We start from the raw sequence: 20,722 nt of genomic DNA, 5'->3' as shown, positions 1-20,722 counted from the left end.
GACGGAGGAGGACGGTGAGTGTAATAAAGCTTCTGTAGGGCTTCGGAGTGGTAATGAAATGTTTATTACACTGTTATAAAGGATGTACGACTGTGTAATGAAGTGGTACATAGTTTCAGAGTCTTCAAGTCATACAGAGCAGTTCATTGTTCATTTTATCCATGTAAACATCAACGTCAGTTGAGTAGTTGAATGAAGATACTCGAGACATTCAAATAATATTCTACGGAGGCTATTTAATGAATTATAATAGTTTAAAGGCCTGTTTTGCAATGTGTTCTATGCTGTGTGAAATCTAATATGTCACAGCACATGGGAAATCATTTAAAATCGTTTTAAATGCATCGCCAGAATACACATACGTTGATCTAAATGGCAATTTCCGCACTTGATTCAATGACATTATGCAGCTCCAGGATTTCATATATCAGCTAAAAACCATCTAAATGGCTAATGTGGGCCTTTAAATGGAGCAGATGAGTCAGAAAGAAGACCTCTACTTCCTCTCATCTCTTCAAAGATCAGAGATGAACACAACATCGACTCCCTAGACTTACCAAAATGAACTCACAGAACACTCAAGGAACTCGAAAACCCCCAAAAACAACAAACAGGTCTGACTGACGAAGAGAAAGTCTTGTCATGTCTACCTCCGATATTTTTAGAGAGGGAATCATGAAAGGGGCGACTGTTTCCCTGTATCTGACTGGCGGTGAGTGTGTGTAGTGTGTGTTTAGCGTCCCAGAGGGACGGCGAAACAGACAGAGTGTAGCTAGAGCTCTGTGTTCCTTCAGATAAATCCCTCTGACAAAAAAAACAACCTCCTTATCATTCTGTTTCATTTAAAGAATGAAAGCCATTGGCGTCAGGGCAAGAGGGTCAGATCTCTTTGGGAGCACTATAAGTACATGTACACAGTATGGAGAGATTGAAATGCCCGATATTTCCCATGGGAAGTCAGTTCAGCTCTCCACCGGTTTGTTTGTGGTGCGTGTGCTAGCATGCACGCTTTCCACGTTAGTCCCGGTTCTAAGACATGTCATTCAGTGTGCTTTGTGTGGGAAATGATACTTTACATGCAGTAATTTCACAGTCTTATGTTAATTGTTTTTCGGAGGCCTGAAGCCTTTGTTGTGGTCGTCTCAAAGCACTCCAGCTTGCTCTCTGCTGCTCCAGGTGTTGTGATCCTTTGTGTGTCTGATGTTTTTGTTGCTCCTTTCCCATCAGTACCCGGGGCGGTGCCTCTGGAGTCGATCCAGGGCAGCGCGTACGAAGAGAAGATCATCCTGAAGTGGAGAGAGCCGGCGCACACCTACGGAGTCATCACCCAGTACGAGGTGCGCCAATTATCACTTCGTCGTATAATCTGGTGCACAGCTCATTATTGGTGTGGGGTTTCTATGGAGATCACAACATACTGTATCTGTAGAGACAATGTCAAAAAAAAAAATTTTTTCCTTCGGATTATACAGAAAGGCCAAGGAGGAAATGCTCATATCTATTGAATCTTAAATAATGGAAACAGTGTATTTACAGTTCAGCATTTACAATACACATTAATCCATTCACCAGCATACGGTGGTGAAATAATCTTACAACCTTTCCTCACTGTGATTGATTCCTTATTGTTTGCTTTCCCTCTTGTCCCCATTTGCTCATGCTTGGCATTTTGAACTGGGTTAGCATTCATTGACAGAGCTGCTTCTCATATGGAGAGCAAAAAATTGAATAGTAAAAGTAATACAATCAGGCTCCATGGTATAGGTCGCTCTATCTGCCCGCCACACACACACTACCCGCTGAAGGATGTGAGCAGAATATGAAATAGATATTCCTCATATAGCACTAGGGACATTTCAATCATAGCAGGGAAAACCCTTCCGACAGTGCGTGTCAGAATCGTATCAGCCACATTATTTGTATGGAGCTCAAGATGTTTTGACCTCTTGGTATACTCACTCCAGGTATTCATTTTCATAGCAATCACCCTCGCATTTCCCTTAAGGGAACTATTTCTTGGTGAATAAAACCTGTTACATCAAGCAGCAAATGTCCCCAACCTTTCAGTTCTGCCTTCTGGTGTTCTGAAAGGAGACTCAGACCATTCATACTATATGGATCCTTCAACTACTGTAGAATTAGAAATATGAGAAATATGAGAGAGAAATAATAGTATGCAGATGATCGGTGGACCTGTGTGTCTGTCTACAGGATTCCAGTGAAACAAATCAAAGGACAGGATTGGAGCCTGAATGTTGCCGTGTTTGTGTGTGTGTGTGTGTGTGTGTGTGTGTGTGTGTGTGTGTGTGTGTGCCTGCCTGTGTCTGTGTCTGTGTCTGTGTCTTACACGTTCACAGTCTTGCACTCTAGTTAAGAAAGAAGAAGACCAGCTCTGTATTTGGCCTGTACTGGTCAAGAGAAGTTGAAGACTTAAAGTCAAGGCCTGTCTTTGATTTGACACTATCAAAGGGCTCAAAGTGAGAGCCGGCTGACCAGCTCTGATATCAAAAATAGATTCCAACACCGCTCTTCTGACCAAGCACAGTCAATATGGAGCTGGCCTGGCCATTCTCCATCAGCTCCTCAGACAAGATCAGTTTAGATCCCTTGGAAATGTCACTCAATATCATGTTTTATCTCTTTAATCTGATAGATTAAGGCACCATTGTCTAAATATACTGTATATACTGGTAGTACAGAATATTCAACATGCAAGTCAAAATTACAAATTGACACTGCTGTTATTCCAATAAACTGGAGTTGCTCATTCTGAGAGCTCTACCCCTCCACTTTTAGATCTACACCAACATTGTCAAAATTCAGAATATTATGTCCAGCCCACCAGCGAAGGCTCAATTTACATTTTCAAAGCCAACACAAATGAAGAGCATTCATCGACGCTATTAATCGCCTTCAGTTTTTCCCGCCAGTTTCATTTTAATTGTAAAAACCTGTCAGAATGCCCAACTTGGACAAGTCATTTGAAATTTCTCTTCCTGAAATGTTATGATATAGAATTTGGCATAGCAGACTCATTCTCGCAGACAAAGAATAAATGAGAAGGCCTCCAAGCATTTCAGACTTGATGGACACAAATTATGCAGCACTCCAAACTCCCTTTGTGTTCTCTAATTGGAATTATAATGGAAGCTTTCTATTAAGAGCAGGAGCATTTTCTTAAAGTGGGTTTTATATATATTTAAAATGGATATTAACAAAAACACTCACATTACAGTAATGCTTCCCACTAGAGTTCCTGTGTATGTTAGTGGAGGAGGAATAGATTAACTGTTTAGTTTTTTTCTTCTGAAACAACAGATAGTATAACAAGCACCGCTTACTGTTCAGTAGATCCCATAAATACAGAATGATATGCTACTCTCAATGACATAGCCATCATAGCACAACCGTCTTGAAATTCTCCTTTTGAAGAGGTCTTTGCAAAACTTGCAAAGATGGGTGAATTTAGATGACATTGGTTTAATACAAAACACATCAAGGATGTTTGGTTACCAGCGTGAAGTACAGAATAAGTTTTTAAAAAGAAAGACAAAGAGCCTCTGATGCAGAGGACACTAACATCAACATATCTAATGTCAATGACAATCACTTCCTCCGTCTGCCAGATCTCCTATAAGGCGGTGAGCTCCTTCGACCCTGAACTGGACCTGTCCAATCAGAGTGGGAAGGTATTGAAACATGGCAATGAATCGACCCACATGTTCATGGGCCTCTCCCCTGGCTCCACCTACTCCTTCACCCTGAGAGCCAGCACGGCCAAAGGCTACGGCCCACCGGTCATCACCCAGTTCACCACCAAGATCTCAGGTCTGGATAGAGAGGAGGACATTGTCTCCTGGTTACTGTAAACTATCACCACCAATGTTGTTGATATGACTCTTCTTGTGGTTGAATGACCATTTCTTGTAGGCTCTCCTGATTCCTAAGAGGCGGTTTGTTAAATGTTAGTAGAGACTGGAGTCATTATAGTTTGTAACATGTCTTCTCTGGTGTTTTTTTCCCCAGCTCCGTCTATGCCACCCTATGACCAGGAGACTTCTCTCAACCAGACAGACAGCACTGTCACAGTCCTGCTGAAGCCAGCTCAGAGCAGAGGAGCACCCGTGAGGTAGGACTTAGAACATAATGTGACAGCAGCTGCTGAAAGCGGGAACAAGTCTTAGTACACTAGGTAGTAGTGGGGATTACTTACCGAATCCATTTTATTGCGATATTTTGGCTTGACTAGCGAGTTTATTTTCAGAATAAAAGTCTGAACATTTGGTCGTTTGCCGACTTGTTCCTGCTTTCACCAGCTGCTGTCACATATACAGTACGTACTCGCCCACACTCACACACACACACACACACACACACACACACACACACACACACACACACACACACACACGCACACACACACACACACACACACACACACACACACACACACACACACACACGCTCTCCTCTGGAATGGCAGAAGAATAGACAATTATCACAGTAGGCTTGCATGTCAACACAATACATTAACTGTCAGGAAAGTTTTTTAAACTAAACTTTATTTGTTTGTGGATTGTGATCCTGTGGAGAAAGCTTTTGCCTTTGAAGCCGAGAACAAAGGCCTGGTGCAGCGGAGGCTAGCTTCAGGATCTCTTCCTTTTGCATGTCTTTTATGTGCTAGGCTTCTCACCACCAGACACAGAGGCTTCTGGGATACACAGGCACTCTCCCTGCTGGACTTTTCATTCATTAGTCAATATCAGAGAAGCCCCACTGTAGTTCAGCTCTAAATGCTGTGTCTTGGGATACACAAGTTAACCTTTTGTACATTCTCTCTGTCAGTTTTGAAGGAAAACCCTGAATTACTGATGTTTGTTTAATATGTTTCATTATTGTGTTGTTCTTTTAGTAATATGATTAGGGCTGCAACCATCGAGTATTTTGGTAGTATTCTTACGATTATTCTGATGTTTAATCAAGTAATTGGATTTGAAAACATGTGAAAACACTGCTTTTTGAAATGCTTTATTACGTCGATTATAGCCTTTGCATCTTAGAACCATTCACATACTGTATGTGCTTAGAAACAGAACATTTGTCCTTCCTTTTTTTCAATATAAAAATATACTTTGACAGTTTAGAAAAAGTGTCATTTTCAGCTGTGCCTTAAACGCTAAGATTTTCACAGGTGTCAATCAATTAATAGATAAACAAACAAAGGTGCTTGAAGTTGAGCTGGCCACAGTGAACCTAGGCAAAGGCTAATTATGACAATTCTAATCAAGGATTTTTTGTAATCGAGTTATTTGATGAGTCGTTTCAGCCCTAAACACGATCAAGGATCTGATCCACCTGTCATGTCCATTTTGCACCAGATCAACCAAATCAGTGGTCACTGCTGCTTGTGTCCTCTTCTGAGGTTACCACCAAAGGATATACAGTATGATATTCCACTTAATCAACTCATGTGAATCTTTTCAAGATTACAGCCTGGAGACCGTTAGTCAAGCTTGTCAACACATGTTTACCCTACATGTAGCTGTCTGTAGATGCCTGAACAGAAAAGACAGACCGATCTGTTTTTAATCTTCTCACAGGTACAATTCACAAAGCTTTATCCAGCCTGCCATTCTTTCAGAGGGCTAATTACAAAGCGCTAATTATAATTAAACACAGCAGCATGAATCAGAGCCTCCTTTAATTAACATGCTGGGTAACTCTTTTGTTTACCGTTAGAAGCCAAGCTCACCCCACCTCACCCCACTACAGATGAAAGACTTGTACTTGTCTCTTTGAGATATGAGCTAACGTTTGGGCCCCACTTCATTCTGTTTGCATTAGCTAAAGAATAATTGTATGCTAACATTTTACAACATAAACGTAAATATTGAGAATTGAGAATTTATGTTTTAAAATAATCTATACACAATGATAGGGGGATTCCATTTGTTCACTTCCTCTTTAAAGGGTAAACATATGACACAACTACAGATGTATTGGTGTTGGTGTTAGTAACAAGAGAAAGTCATATTTGAAAAACCTCACGGCAAAAAATCACACATTCAAACATTGGAAAGTTTGGAGGTGGATTCAGTGTATTCTCTTCTTCCTCTCTCCTCACCTCTCCTCTCTCTTTGGACATGAAGGTCAGTAATCTCCCTTCATGTGTGCAGCTGATGTCTTGAAAATGTGAATTGCAAAATAAAGCATAAGGTGCCGGATAGCTGGAGGGAGGGGATAGAATGCAGCACTAAAAGCGGGCTACTGCTGAGCTTTTGAAGGTGTTTTCCCTCCTACCTCAAGTGACGCATGGCACCTTTGAAAGTTTTAGGTGACAGGAAAATTGCCTCCATTCACAGGGGTCAAGTAACTCTGTGCATTTGTGATGGACAATGAAGGATTTAGTTTCATATGATTTTTATCTGTGTAGCAAGAGAGGCTCGGGTTGCATCGCCGACTGATGTTTTTGTCATATTTATTGAACCAGAGAGCTCAAATGTGAAATCAGTTTCAAAGTCTGTTTGAAATAGTGCATTTGACAGGGGAAAACAGAGGCAGCGTGCTAGGAAGGAGAGCATCACAGCAGTGTTAGGCTTGATTTGATAACGCAATCTTCCACAGTGATTGGATTTGGGAGGTAATGTTGCTCCAGACGTCTGAATGTTAAATAGCAGATGTTTTGCTGTGATACAGGAAGGAAGGGGGGAAGCTGGAACATCAAACGATGGCAGAGGTTCATGAAAAAACCAAGATGTGTTGGTTTGGACCACAAATGTCAGCATCACTTCAGTAGACACTCTAGCACAGTTATATATTAGATATTTCTCACAAATATTGTAATTGCGAAGGGAGGCAGTCGGTTCTCATATTTGTATAATTATTAGTCTGTATAAAATGTTGGATATGATGACTAATCTCTGGAGACAAATATGCGTGAACTCTGAACAATTTTTACCAGAGGGGACGCTGTTCCTTTAAGAGGATTAGAGATCCGTCTATCAGTCATGTCGCGTTAAACTAATGTTTGAAATGGCCCCTCATCAGGGCCAGAAGACGCCTCCTCACTCCCCAGCATCAGAATAAATAAATATTTATTTGCTTCGCTGGAAAAAGGACGATTTGGAATGCTTTCCTTATCGTTCATGCCATTCAGTGGAGCCTGTTTTTCTCTCCTGTGCCATCACCTATGCCTCGAGCGGGAGCTCGAGCTAGAGATCACACACATAAACCCAGAGAGAGCTCTCACATACAAACACACATTTCAGACCTTATTTGGCAAGTAGAGTAGAGTTCTACAGTTGTTTTTCTTTTCTACCCTGTAGCGTTGTCTTATCTTTACTCCAGCTACAGCCTGAAATCAGTTAAGTGATTTTCTACAGTCTTAAAATAAGCACTAATTTTCTTTGATCCCTGCATCACAGGCACTAATAGCTGGGTATAAACGGTGGCATATTGGAATGCATTTTACGATTTAAAAGACGAGTGTGTAATCTGCGGCTCTCTCTAATTTGTTTGCTTTCATGGTTTATGGACATGGGGGATAGATAAAGAGTGAGAGGACACGAGCATGGTGGGGAGGAGGATGCTGGGTCAGGAGAAGTGTGTTACTTACGACCTCTCTTAAATCAGACAGATATAGGGGCCTCCATGGCAATGCTCACTGGTTCGATAACACGGACAGGGGGCTAGGTGAGGCGATTAGCATTAAAAAAGAGAGAGCGAGGGAGTTAGGGAGGATGGCGTGATTGAAATGCTTCCTCTGCCTTACCTTCATCTGCTCAAATAGCCCGGAGTCCCTCCCCTATCTGCCCACATGAAAAATAAATCTGGGTTTCAGGTCACAATCCAGTCGATGCCAAGTCAATCCGCCATAATTGGTTGGCGTCACACGGCGTCTGGGCTGAAATCTATCGGGCAGTCGGGCTGAAGGAGGCCTAATTGGTGTCAGCTCAGGTTGCAGCTCTTCTGCAGGAGTACAGGTCTACCCTGCTGGCCCTTGTGCCACACCACTTTTAACAGCTTATTCCATTCTTTTCAAACTACTTTCACTTTTTTTTCTCCCCCACTTTTTTTCTATGTTTCTGCTACGAGAGAGAAGATGTTATGGATTGCAGCAGTTTTGGAATTAACTTCAATTATGTGATTTCACAGAGGGATGTGGTGTTAGCAGTGGGATTCCTCTCATCTGATATCTGTGTTTTTTCAAAGGTGGGGGTTGAAGCTGTCCTCCTGTCCTTTTTTAGGGATGGGAATTGATAAGATGTTATTGATACCGATTCCATTATCGCTTGTGCTTATCGGGTCGATTCTTTATCGATCCCCTTATCGATTCCTCATCAATTTTCTGTGTGGAAAAATAGTAGGCCTACACAGGTTTTCAGCATCAATGCAGCTATTTTATTATCTCAAGTCTCTGAACACAGTGTATATTATCTAAACATAACATTTGAACATAAATAAAATTAGCTCGAGCAGCTGGCTGTGGCAACAGTCTGTCTGTTATTATCTAAAATGGATGAAATGGAAGAATATTTGTACAGCATTTATTTTAATTTAGGGTTACTTAGTCAAAGAATCTGCTACGCCTTGCCTGTGTGGCGTTAATATTGGCCACGTTCGTAAATTCGCCGGAGCACACACTGGGTTCAACGTCATAAAGGGACCAAGTAATTTGATTGGACAAGAGGCAGTCACGTGGACGCTCCAGTGCTCTCAGAGCATGGCCATTATTAGCTAAGTATTTACCCTCAGTAACGGTAGCGTGGTCAAACGATGTGGTTATACTAATCCTATGGGAACGAGTTCAAAGTTCAAAGTCCACCGTCAGGCAAAATAGCCGAATCGGGACTTGTTCAAAATAACCCAAATAATGCGAAATAATGTACATTTACCTGTTAATTAATTGTGTCATTACACTTACTGCTGAAAACTGTTAGTGTTTTCTTCTTAGAAACAATAGCGTATATTCAGTTATAATCTATTGACCTGTTAAAGATTATAAAGATATTAATAATAAATGTGTAAATACGTTTGTAAATACGCTCTGGAAATCTGCACTGGTTTCATAGCGCACTGGTTTCAACGTCATAGAGCGCTCTGAAATCAGTTAATCTACGAATGGTCAGTTAATAAAAGTCTTTACAAACTAACTGTAAACATGGTGGACACCAACGATAACATTACTATAATTTCACTGGCGGCCAACAATTTTATGTTACCGTGTTAACATAAAAATGTACGTTAGCTAGCTTTCTGTTGCTAACTTTAGTGATGCTAACGACCTGAATGATATTGGGGAGGACTATGGATGAGAATCGAGAACCGGTTCCAGTTGAGAATGGGTTGGAATCGTATGCCTCGGTGTCGGCATGTTTTGCGCATGCGCTGACAGTTGTCAGAGCGTCTGAACTTTCCAATCTAAAAATGTCGGAGCAAGTCTTTGCAAAATATTATCATTCAGGTGTTATCCAGGGTAGATTTGAATACATCAATTGCGATCACTAGAGCAAGTACACTAAAGTGGGTCAACATACTGTACTTATAAGAAAGGATAATTCTGTCTGATGTAGAGTTGTTTTTGTGATTGTGGGTTTGTTGTTTTGCTCCTGTTGTTTGTTGTTCATCCATATCATGCTGAATTAAGCATATGACTAAATGACTCTGGTTTGTCAAAGTGACTCATAATGTAAATTGTGAACTCAGCATGTGGTGACAAGGTGTCAGCTGCACGGAGGGACATTAACATGACAGCAGTAATCACACAGAAATCAACATACCGTGAATTATCTCAAATTTGCATTATATAAATATTTGAAGTGAAAATATAGATTTTTTTCCTCAAGGGTTATAGGTCATAGTACATGTAAGTTCTAATCCATCCAACTTTACCTGTGCAAATACTGCAGAGGTATTTGTCAAGGCAGTAAAAATTAGCATAGTACAGCACAACAACTATGCTAAAAACAAAAACTGTTGTTGTGGTCGAAAATTCACTTGAGAGACAAAGGTGTTTTTTTTACTGGAAAGATGAAAATTATTAGACATTTCCACATTACAAGTACCCCTCAGCCTTGGAGCCTCATTGCCTTCGGCACTCACTATGTAGCCTGAGGACAGAAAATAAATCCTGTTCACACCACGACGTCTATCATTAAGTTCTGCCACAGCCATGCCATCATCATATCATAAGGAGCTACATTGGGGGAGGCCTTCCTTTGTTCTATTTGCAGGAATTGCAGATTGAGATGGAATATCAACTATTGTTCTGGTTAGACATCCAATGAGTGTTCACACAGGGTCCACAGTAACAACAAACAAAAAGGAAAATACTGTACGGTTGCAAATGTACTTTACATTTCAGAAGATCTCCATTGTAATTTACCGGTAATTTTGGTAGTCTATGAGAACTTTGGAAATGTTCCGAAATTGTTCTTAAAATACTACTCTGTAAATGTAAACATGTTTTCTATTGCTTTTCTGTGTGCCCATTCTATGACTTGTAAGATAGTGGAACATTTTGTTATCGGGAAATATGCTCTTTAAGTTAGATTGCTTGCTAAAGTACAGTAGCCAAATCACTCCAGACATTTTAGACATAATGTGTATACCCTAAGTTTCCCCCCTTCAGATCATGTTTCAACAACAAGGTGTTTTCAAGCCTTATTTACAGAATATTTTTGTTATATAATGAATGAATGAATGAATGAATGGTCTTTATTGTCATTGATATAGTACAGGTACCAAACAACGAAATTTGGGAGGGGGGGCTCCCCTGGTGCTAGGAAAAAAAAACTAAAAACAAGAAGGGAAAAGAGCTGGTTTACATAAATAAAGGCTATGTACACTATCCACTATACTATACTATACAAATAAAACACTGTGCTGTACTCTATGCTATGCTATACCTATTCTAACATTTCCTATCTCTGAACCTTATGTACCCGAGGGTTGTCATATTGCACATAGTGTTATTGCACATTCATTTAAAGTGTCGCAGTTTGCAGGTTTGAAATGTTCACAGTTGTGTTTCAGTGTTGCACTTGATTTCAATCTAGTAGCTGCCATCAAATTGTCTAGATTGTCCAGGGCCCAGAACCTAGGTCTTTGCTGTGTTCAGGGCCTGAATGGCCCTGGGGTAGAAGCTGAGCTTCAGTCTGTTTGTCCTTGCGAACATGGTCCTGAACCGCCTAATATTTCTGTCTTAAAAAATGATAGTTTTAGAGACAGCATTGTAGTAGAAGGTGGAGATATAACAATATAGACTTCATGATAAGCTCTTTAAAGTGTTCATTAATGGCAGTATCAAGTGATACTGGCCTACATTATTAAGTAATATCAAGAGATACGCCTCATGTTATTATCTTTGCTGAAGAAATGTTTTGGTGTTGTTGTATGTAATAGTATATATGGCTGAAATCAATCAAACTGAAACCATCTAATATAGTCTCTTGACACAGGATATATTTAGGAAATGTAATGTGTGATATATTTGGTTATTCGGTTAAATTCCGCTAAACCGCCAATATTCAGAATGTTTCCAGGAAAGTTTTTTGCAACCCTAAGTTTCAACCTCAGGTTGTGTTTAAAGTAATCCATGTTAGTTACATGTGCAGTTCCTTAGTGCAGTCTTTGCTGTACAGTGCTGTATGTGCTCTGGTTCTCGTACTGTCCTTAAATGTCAAAACCATGCATGATTCTGAAGTATATTTACCAAACTCCAAGCCGATGGATTTGGCTGACTGTTGCTCATGACTAACGGAACGGTAATCATATGACTCAGCCCTCTGTTGTGTAATAACATTTTTCAGATTTCTCTCCCTCCCTGTCCTCAAATGCCCCCGGTGCACTGCCTCGGCATGCCCTTTGACCCCTGCTCCCGACAGGGGACAGTAATTAGGTCTGAGTTTTCCTGCAGACTCTCTGCAGGATTAAATATTTCATCACCCGCCATTACTGCACTAAATGGAAGACCCCTGTAGCATTGAGCCATACACCCACTACGAGCCAGAGGGAAGATTCATTAATGACACGACAAGCACCTTATGATGGACTATGGGTTAAAGGGTATGTGCAGTACACAAGGGGAAGTTTAATCACCTCAACTCCAAACATGGGGAACAATTCATCATCTGTTAGGTCATAAGAGGTTTCTGTGTAACTGTGGTACTGAAGAATTTGTACTTTCTGTTTTAGTAATGAGAGCTAGGGGAAAAGGCCAGTGGAGGCAGTCCTCTTAATGTAGACTTATGTAATTTAATTAACTATATTTATATACCCTGCATTTTCTAGTCATATTTCTATTTCCAGATAACCTTTTCATACTGCTTCAGACAAACACAGAATGTATTACAGATTAGAAAATCCAAAGGTCAGATTAACATTAGTCAACAATCGTCATGGTTGGGTTGGCACATGTCCTGCACTAGCCATATGATGCAAATAAGATGTCATTTATATTTCCAACATATGTTCTTAGAATCTGTAAATGCATACTTTTTCTCGACTCATATTTGACAAGTTAATTAACCGAACACTATGTATTTATTAACCAGTGCAAAAACCGGTTGTCCATGTCACAATCACGTACTGTATGTAAACAAATAGAACTCAAAATGAGATAGCCTAAGAATGGAAATAAACAATAACCATTTTAAGACAACAGAGATTAATCGCAAGTGTGCTTTCAGGTTCTCCATAATTTGCTTGAGTTTCTCCGTAATATAAACCTGCCTGTAATTAACTTTCTACCCGCCATAGTTCCTTGATTAAAGGTGCACAGTGTACAGCGTCTCATGTCAACATTCAATCGAACAAACGTGACTGTCTGTTACTTATTTTCTATATCGCCATGGTAATAAGATGTTATTTGCAGTTTGAAACGTATCCCTTTGCAAATGAATGAAAACACAAGACTCCAATCAAGCCTTGTTATTCTCCATCCATCCTTGCCTGGCCTGAACAGTCTTCTCTGTCAGTTGGTAACTCAATAGATGTACCAGGTCGGTGTGCAGTGAATACTAACGTCGGTGTTTATAAGACCGCCACTCTCTCTCCCTCCACCAAAGGGGACCGGTCAGAGACAGTGTCATCTCTGTGAGAGGCACAGAGGGCTGGGGGGTTTTGATTGAACTAAACACAGGGCTCAGAGAGAGAGGAAATGGAAAGAGCCGTTGACCTTTGAGAATTTTAAATGATGAAAGAGCAAATAGAGCGGAGTCCTGTCTGTGTCACGGTTAGGCATTGAGTAGAGAGTAGAGACAGCCAGAGGTGTCAGGTTTGAGGGTGCTATAGTGGGGCTCCTGTGTATTTGGCAGTTTGTTTTCATCATGAGAAAGGGTGATAGTGTTAAGTGTCTTTGTGATCACACACACCAAAAAAAACATTGAATAGGGAAAGTCAACTCGTCATCAACATTTTTGTTCACTAAAATCAAGCAAAGCTTTGATTATGAAGTACTATATAGCCTAAATGCCTGGGCTCCCTTTTAAAGAAGCGTCTGGCATGTTGGCTATAGTACTTCATAATCAAAGCTTTGGTTGATTTTAGTGCATGCTTATTATGTCTTTATTCTGTCATTTGGAATATCATATGGCACTAATCCTAGTCCCCTCCTCTCTCCCGTCCCTGTGCAGTGCCTACCAGGTGGTGGTGGAGGAGGAGCGTCCGCGCAGGGCCCGGGGCACGGCCGAGATCCTGCGCTGCTACCCTGTTCCCATCCACTTCCAGAACGCCACGCTGCTCAACTCCCAGTACTACTTCACCGCGCAGTTCCCTGCGGCGGGCATCCAGGCGCCCCAGGCCTTCACTGTGGGGGACAACAAGACCTACAGCGGCTACTGGAACACCCCGCTCCTGCCTCAGAAGAGCTACAGCATCTACTACCAAGCTGTCAGCACGGCCAACGGGGTGGGTGCACCTCACACTCCGCCAGTGGTGGTAATAGTAATAGTGTGGAGAAGGGTGCAGTACTGTCGTAGTGTGTAGTATGCAGTATGTAGAAGGGTGTAGTACAGTAGTAATGTACTACACACTACTACACTACTACACTACATGCAGTGTGTGGAAGGGTGTACTACAGTTGTAGTGTGTAGCATGCAGTGTGTAGAAGGGTGTAGTACAGTAATAGTGTGTAGCATGCAGTGTGTAGAAGGGTGTAGTACAGTAATAGTGTGTAGCATGCAGTGTGTAGAAGGGTGTATTACCGTAGCAGTGTGTGATTATACTGTGACACTAATAGTACCGTAGCTAGTCGTTTTGATGTGTGCTGTACTGTGCTCCATCTCAAAAAAGACGCTGAGAAGTGGCCTCTGTTGAGAGTATTCAACATTTTTGCAGATGCAACTTATTTACTTTGAAGTTCACATCAACCAATCCTAAATACTACGTTGCCCTCGGACTGACAAGTTGATTGACTCACTGGCTGACTGAAGGGACTAGAGTACCCCCCTCAGTGCCCAAAAACTCCAGCTCACCCTTCCCTTTACACGCACACGCACACACACACGCACACACACACACACACACGCACACACGCACGCACACACACACGCACACACACAACACACACACACACACACACACACACACACAACACACACGCACGCACGCACACACACACACACACACACACGCACGCACACACGCACGCACACACACACACACACACACACACAACACACACACACACACACACACGCACACACACAGACATCAGACATCAGACATGAGACATCAGACATCAGACAGACAGACAGACAGACAGGCCGCCTCTAATGCCTCGGGGCTCTGGTGGTGTGAGGTCCATCGGCCGGTCTGCACTCTTAATAGGCGGCTACAGGGCTTGAATGTGGAAGCAGAGCTCTTTGCCGTGACTCACTCTCCCCTGCATTACTGAGCCTGTTTGCCTGCCCGCCCGCCTGCCTCACTCCCTGCCTCCCTGCCTGCCTCCCTGCCTGCCTGCCTCCCTGCCTGCCTGCCTGCCTGCCTGCCTCCCTGCCTCCCTGCCTGCCTGCCTGCCTGCCTGCCTCCCTGCCTCCCTGCCTGCCTGCCTGCCTGCCTGCCTCCCTGCCTCCCTGCCTGCCTGCCTCCCTGCCTGCCTGCCTGCCTCCCTGCCTGCCTGCCTCCCTGCCTGCCTGCCTCCCTACCTCCCTGCCTGCCTCCCTGCCTGCCTCCCTGCCTCCCTGTCTCCCTGCCTCCCTGCCTGCCTGCCTCCCTGCCTCCCTGCCTGCCTGCCTGCCTGCCTGCCTGCCTTCTCCAATGGAGCTTCATGCCAAATGCCAGGGAGGCTTTGATCAGCGGCGTTTACGAGTGCAAACCGCCCCGGTTGCGGGGAAGTGTGGGAGGCAGGCAGCAGCAACAACACCAGGGTCGGAGCGATCGTTCAGAGTGCTCCCTCCGTCATCAAGTGGCACTTGGCCTGGCCTTCCCTCACAAAGCTATGGGAGACAGTTCAATGGTGGCTTGAAGAGCTCTCCGATTGTGGTCCTGAATGAGAATAACCATAAACAGGCTCCTTCAGCATCTCCAGCACGTCTTTAAAGGGAATGAAAACAGCGTGTGTGGGAGGGGGCTGAATACAATTAAAAAAGAGTGTCGTTTTCTCTTTGAAAAGAAAAGTGCTTGGACCCAAACTTTTTCCGGGGTGAATAGAAGTGGCACGAGCTCGACAGATAGACACCCTCTTTACTGTTACTCAGTTTGAACATCCAAAGAAAGCCCACACACACTCTATCCATTAAGCAGTCAACACCGTCAATGCATATTGACGGTGTTGAACATTTTTTTTTAAATCATGTTCAATTGATTGCCTAATTGATGCAGGAGTCATTTTGTTTGTGCGTTCCAAAGGAAATTAGCACTTAGTGAACCAGGGTCTAATAGAAGGTTTTGAGCATTTAATGACTCATCATACAGTCTCATACTCGTAATTTGACATCTTTTAATGCACCTTAGCTATTAGTGAAAGGGATGAAAATCCACCCAAGGCTGCTGAAAAGCCACAAGGCTGTGGACATTCTATACACATTGTAACCACGTGATTGTGTTATCCAACCTCTTTACTACTGTACGTTTCTCATGGCCTCCATCATTCCTTCTTTTCTCTGTTCCATCCCGACAGTGAAGGTAGGTCATGCACATGGACACACGGTCCTCGTGGCTTTTGTGTTCTGTTTGTCATTACTGCTGTGCTCCTTTCGCTGCCTACTGGGCTCTGCTTCTCGCCGGGTCTTTGTTGATAGAGGGACACATTCTCTGCCAACGGAGATTGCAGTAGTGCGGTCTAGGTTCGAGGCTGTTACACGGCAGTGGCTTGTCTGCCAGGTCCGAAACTATCTCCCATTGTGGAGTCGCAAAAAAAAGGCTCAATACGGGCCGTTCTGGATCCCAGTTTCCTGTGTGTCGGCTGCTGGGTGTCTGGTGTCTCCGTCACAGAGCTTTGATTTCTCCACGGTGACTGAGCACCTACACTCAGAGGTCTCAGACAGATCTGTGTGCTGCTGGCTGGCAAGTAAACACAAGCTGAGAACTCCTAATCTATGGTTGTCTATCCCTCCCGACAGCCAACTGGGCTTGGTGTCACAGTCACTGAGTTTGACAGATGAAAGGGGGTCCTAGTATACAGTCGCCATGGATCCTATTATGTTAATGTACGTATGTACCGGTACAGTACAGTGTGTGTGTGTGTGTGTGTGTGTGTGTGCATGCGTGCGTGTGTGCGGCGTGTGTGCGGCGTGTGCGTACATTCATATCTGACACTGTATTTCTACTTCTCTCTTTGTCTTGTGTTACAGGAGACCAAAATTGACTGTGTTCGAGTGGCCACTAAAGGTAAGACTACACCAAGAAGCTTACACATCCATCTAATTCTGAGTGGTCCATTTTTGGACATTTTGTGTAAACAATGCTAAAATAATGCAGTTTATTGTGTGTCAATCTATCTGCACATCTTTTGGAACTAACAACATTAACTTTTTTTTTTTTAACAAAACACTCCCATAAGATAAACAATTAGCGAACCACACGTCAGCTAGACATGTGGTCCATGTGCTTTGCCAGCCTCGTCCACTTTGTTATTCAGGTTGTCTGTGTTGCTCCAGACATTAAGGTGAACCGGCTTAAGCACTATTGATCTGGGAGGATTGATAAGGCCTGGGGGAGTCCTAGTCACACTCTGTTCCCTGCTGTGGGAGTGGGAGGCCTTGTCACGTGCACATGCTCTGTCTCTCCTCTCCTGTCCTGTATGGACAAGCTCAGCTGGACGATAGATCTCTTATTGAAGGAAGAGATCCTCATCTCCCCCTCAATCGCTAGACTAAAGGCTGGAATGACGTAAACAATGATTTCTGATTGTATTGATATTAGCAATTGTCGATAAACCGTAATGATGCAGTGGAAGTGGAAGGGTGGATAGTACATAGACATACGTAGTATATACATGTGTAGTGTTAGGTCTAGGGCCATGCAGAGATCTAAAAGACTAATTGTATGAAAATGTTGCTCCTCTAACATGCAAAAAAATGTGGTAACCCTCTCTAATAGTGGTTTTCTATCTCAATGTTGCATGGTGACTGAGATGTTTGTGTGGCTGATTTCAGCTTCAGTGTGGCCTCTCTCTCTCTCTCTCTCTCTCTCTCTCTCTCTCTCTCTCTCTCTCTTTCTCTCTCTCTCTCTCTTTACTGCATGCTCTCCTGGACGTGTTGCCTTTACTCAGCTGCCATACACGTGACCCAGCTCACAACCCCGTACGTCCGCGTCGCACCAGCAGCTGGTGACAACCAACTAACAGGTCAGCCCCTCCGCCCTCGACCCAGGCTGCCCATCACTGACCACTTCTGTATGACAGGCTACAGTAGCATACATTAGTCTAGCTACAAGGGGCAGGCTGAAATGTCTTCTTGGAGAACTCAGACTGTGTGTGTGTGTGTGTGTGTGTGTGTGTGCGTGTGTGAGATGAAAGATGTCGTTTGAGATACGATTGTCATTTCATGTGTTAGAGTTGGTGATTTTTACTACAGTCGCTAATCCCTTTCATGAATATTTCTCATTATTTTTCTTCCGAATATTACAGCAATACTATACATCACCATACGAGACTGATGAAATGAAAACGTCCCAACCGTTCATTACGTCGACGTAGCGGCTATTCATTTACCGCTTTCAATAATCCATGCTTCTGTTTGTAGTGACAACCAACCGCTACATTATGTTCATTAAGTCTCCTGATTACCTTGATTAAAGTACTTAGCTGGAATAGAAATCACTGACCTTGTCAGTCGCTGTGGACTAAAAAGAAATGTCACAACTCAATCAAGTCATCTCTCTGTCTCAGTGTTTCTGGCAGGTAGGTAGCACCTTGATGTACGAGCCTAGCTCATCAGATTGCCCTGCTGACGCTCCACTAGCATACCGTCTCAGGGATGATTGTGAATCCCTCACCCGGCGTTGAATTCTTCCACTCTGACGTAAACACGTATATTGTGTCGGTTATTTAGAGGCCTTGATACGAGGTGCTGGAACAATACGTAGACTGCGTTGCCTGGCTGGATATTCACTTTCTGATGAGGGAGAAGGGTGGCACCGGTGGAGAGAAAAGAGACCCAGTCAAGCAGATTTTCTGACATAACAATTTGTCATTCTAAGTGTAGCAGGTGACAGGGAATAATGTGTTTCTAGGTAGACAGTTAAGATTCCAAAAACGTTCTTCTTCTCCTCCTCACGACGGTCTCTTATCAACAGCCTGGAGAGAGCAGACATTGTTAAAACAAGCCAGCTTCCTTTTCACTCTGGCTGTCTCCCCTGAGCTGATATTAAATGTTTTGGTTATTTCTGTAGTGTATTATCTCCAAGCGCATTATCTTTCCTCCCCGCCTTCACACACCCAACGGATTTTTTCTTCTTCTCCATAGTCCAAACACTCGTTTGACCCAAACGTGATTAACCAAGGGTAAAGATGTTCTGTGCTTATCTCTCTCTCTACAGTAGAAGTTCACAATGTGCTAATGTCCACTGTGAGTTATACACTGGTGGCTAGAGGTGCAGTGTGTTAGTGTGTCGGGGACTGTGGACAATCACATGCTAATCGTGGATTGATCCACTTGTTGTGAGCATTCAGTGGCAAAGCCAGGACTCTTTTATTTCATTTGAAGGCTTGTATTATTGGACATTCCTTGAAATCTAATTCATCCGTTATAATGGTGTAATGAAATCGACCATTTTCAGCAGTAAGCAATTTGATAATGTGATATCACTATATTGAGTATCAACCTTGCTCAGTGGTCTCCAAAATCCAATAGAACCTATTAGAGAATTTGAGGTATAATATTGGATGGCATCAGTGTGTGTGTGTGTGTGTGTGTGTGTGTGTGTGTGTGTGTGTGTGTGTGTGTGTGTGTGTGTGCGTGCGTGCGTGCGTGCGTGTCTGTGTGTGCGTGTGTGTCTGTGTGTCTGTGTGTGCGTGTGTGTGTGTGTGTGTGTCTGTGAGTGCGTGTGTGTCTGTGTGTGCATGTACTGTATGGTATCTGATTATCTCTGTACGGACCGTTTGTCTTGTTGTTGATGCAGGAGCGGCCACCCACAAGCCTGACGCAGTCGAACCAGAGAAACAGACTGACCACACGGTCAAGATAGCCGGGGTCATCGCTGGCATCCTCCTCTTCGTCATCATCTTCTTAGGAGTGGTACTCCTTATGAAGAAAAGGTAAACATTGTTGTTTACACCACACATTTACTGTACAATATGACACATTTATACAAAGACACAGTTACACAGGCAGACAAACTGAATAAGATTTTTGTCAGAATGTTGAAATGCACTGAATAGCTTTTTTTGTAATTGACACTGTTACTACATAGTTCTAGAGAAGAGTGGCTTTATTCTCTCCGATTAAAAATGTTTTCCCTCAAAACCGCTGCTGCATTGTCAGTGCAGTACTAAATAATTTATTTCATTATGTTGATACGCTCCATTAAGGCTGTTTACAGCGATGAGATACAGTGTGACATGAAAAATTAATCAGTCTCCATGACACCCTCAAACAGACGTGCACCAAGGTTCAATGACATTGGAATGGGAGTAGGGACATATTTTGGAAGCCTATGTTACAGAGAAAGGAGGGAGAGATAAAAAGGAATAAAATGATGAAAAGCTCAAAGAGAGAGAGGCTAAGACCATCCTAGCTGCAGGCTAAGTTTATATTACCCCCGGACCCCTATATACGGGTGGAAGTCCTCTGTACCGTCTCACAGCAATCTGGGGAGCTAAAGCTCTGCAAATATCAACCCTCTTTTGTACACACGGAGGCCTGAAATAACACAGTGTCAGTTTCTTTAGGTTTGCCTTAGATTAGTTTGGTGCTCTAGGTGGCCTTATACAATATCTCCGCCGAGGGGACAGCGAGAGCGGAAATGCCTTGACAACGGCAGGCAGCCCACTCTTCAATAAAACTTGTATTGCATGTACAATCTTTTCCTCAGCGCACCTTTCTACTGTACGTTATAGTTTGAAAAATGTGAAGTTAAGGGCACGGACGGTGGTTGAGTGGGAAGGCGTAGCGGCTTGGAAATAGAATCAGAGGAACCGAACATACTATTTTTATTCTCAACAGTTAATATAGGTGTTTTCATTTTCTGTCGCAAGCCCTGTCAATTTTTGTTCTAGGACCACTGTGTGTGATCATTAGTATGCAGATATGACATTATGTCATTAAATTGCCAATTTCCA

The 20,722-nt window shown here is 42.9% G+C and overlaps 1 protein-coding gene across 1 annotated transcript in view; it reads left to right on the top strand.

Moving 5' to 3' along the window:
* Positions 1–20,722, top strand: part of LOC308172110 (receptor-type tyrosine-protein phosphatase mu-like) — a gene marked incomplete at both ends in the record, with an annotated part of 129,989 nt that overhangs the window by 67,911 nt on the left and 41,356 nt on the right. The window contains 7 exons of the mRNA XM_080547020.1: positions 1–14; positions 1,228–1,337; positions 3,627–3,828; positions 4,027–4,129; positions 13,635–13,908; positions 16,794–16,830; positions 19,564–19,699. The exon at positions 1–14 is cut by the window's left edge and continues 295 nt beyond it. Coding sequence (XP_080403146.1) covers positions 1–14; positions 1,228–1,337; positions 3,627–3,828; positions 4,027–4,129; positions 13,635–13,908; positions 16,794–16,830; positions 19,564–19,699 — 876 coding nt within the window. The remainder of the gene's footprint in view (positions 15–1,227; positions 1,338–3,626; positions 3,829–4,026; positions 4,130–13,634; positions 13,909–16,793; positions 16,831–19,563; positions 19,700–20,722) is intronic.

Source organism: Nansenia antarctica (assembly GCF_963989245.1).
Source record: "Nansenia antarctica genome assembly, chromosome: 16".
Taxonomy (NCBI): Eukaryota; Metazoa; Chordata; class Actinopteri; order Argentiniformes; family Microstomatidae; genus Nansenia; species Nansenia antarctica.
The sequence above is the reverse complement of the archived record's forward strand: the minus strand, read 5'-3'. Positions and strand labels throughout refer to the sequence as shown.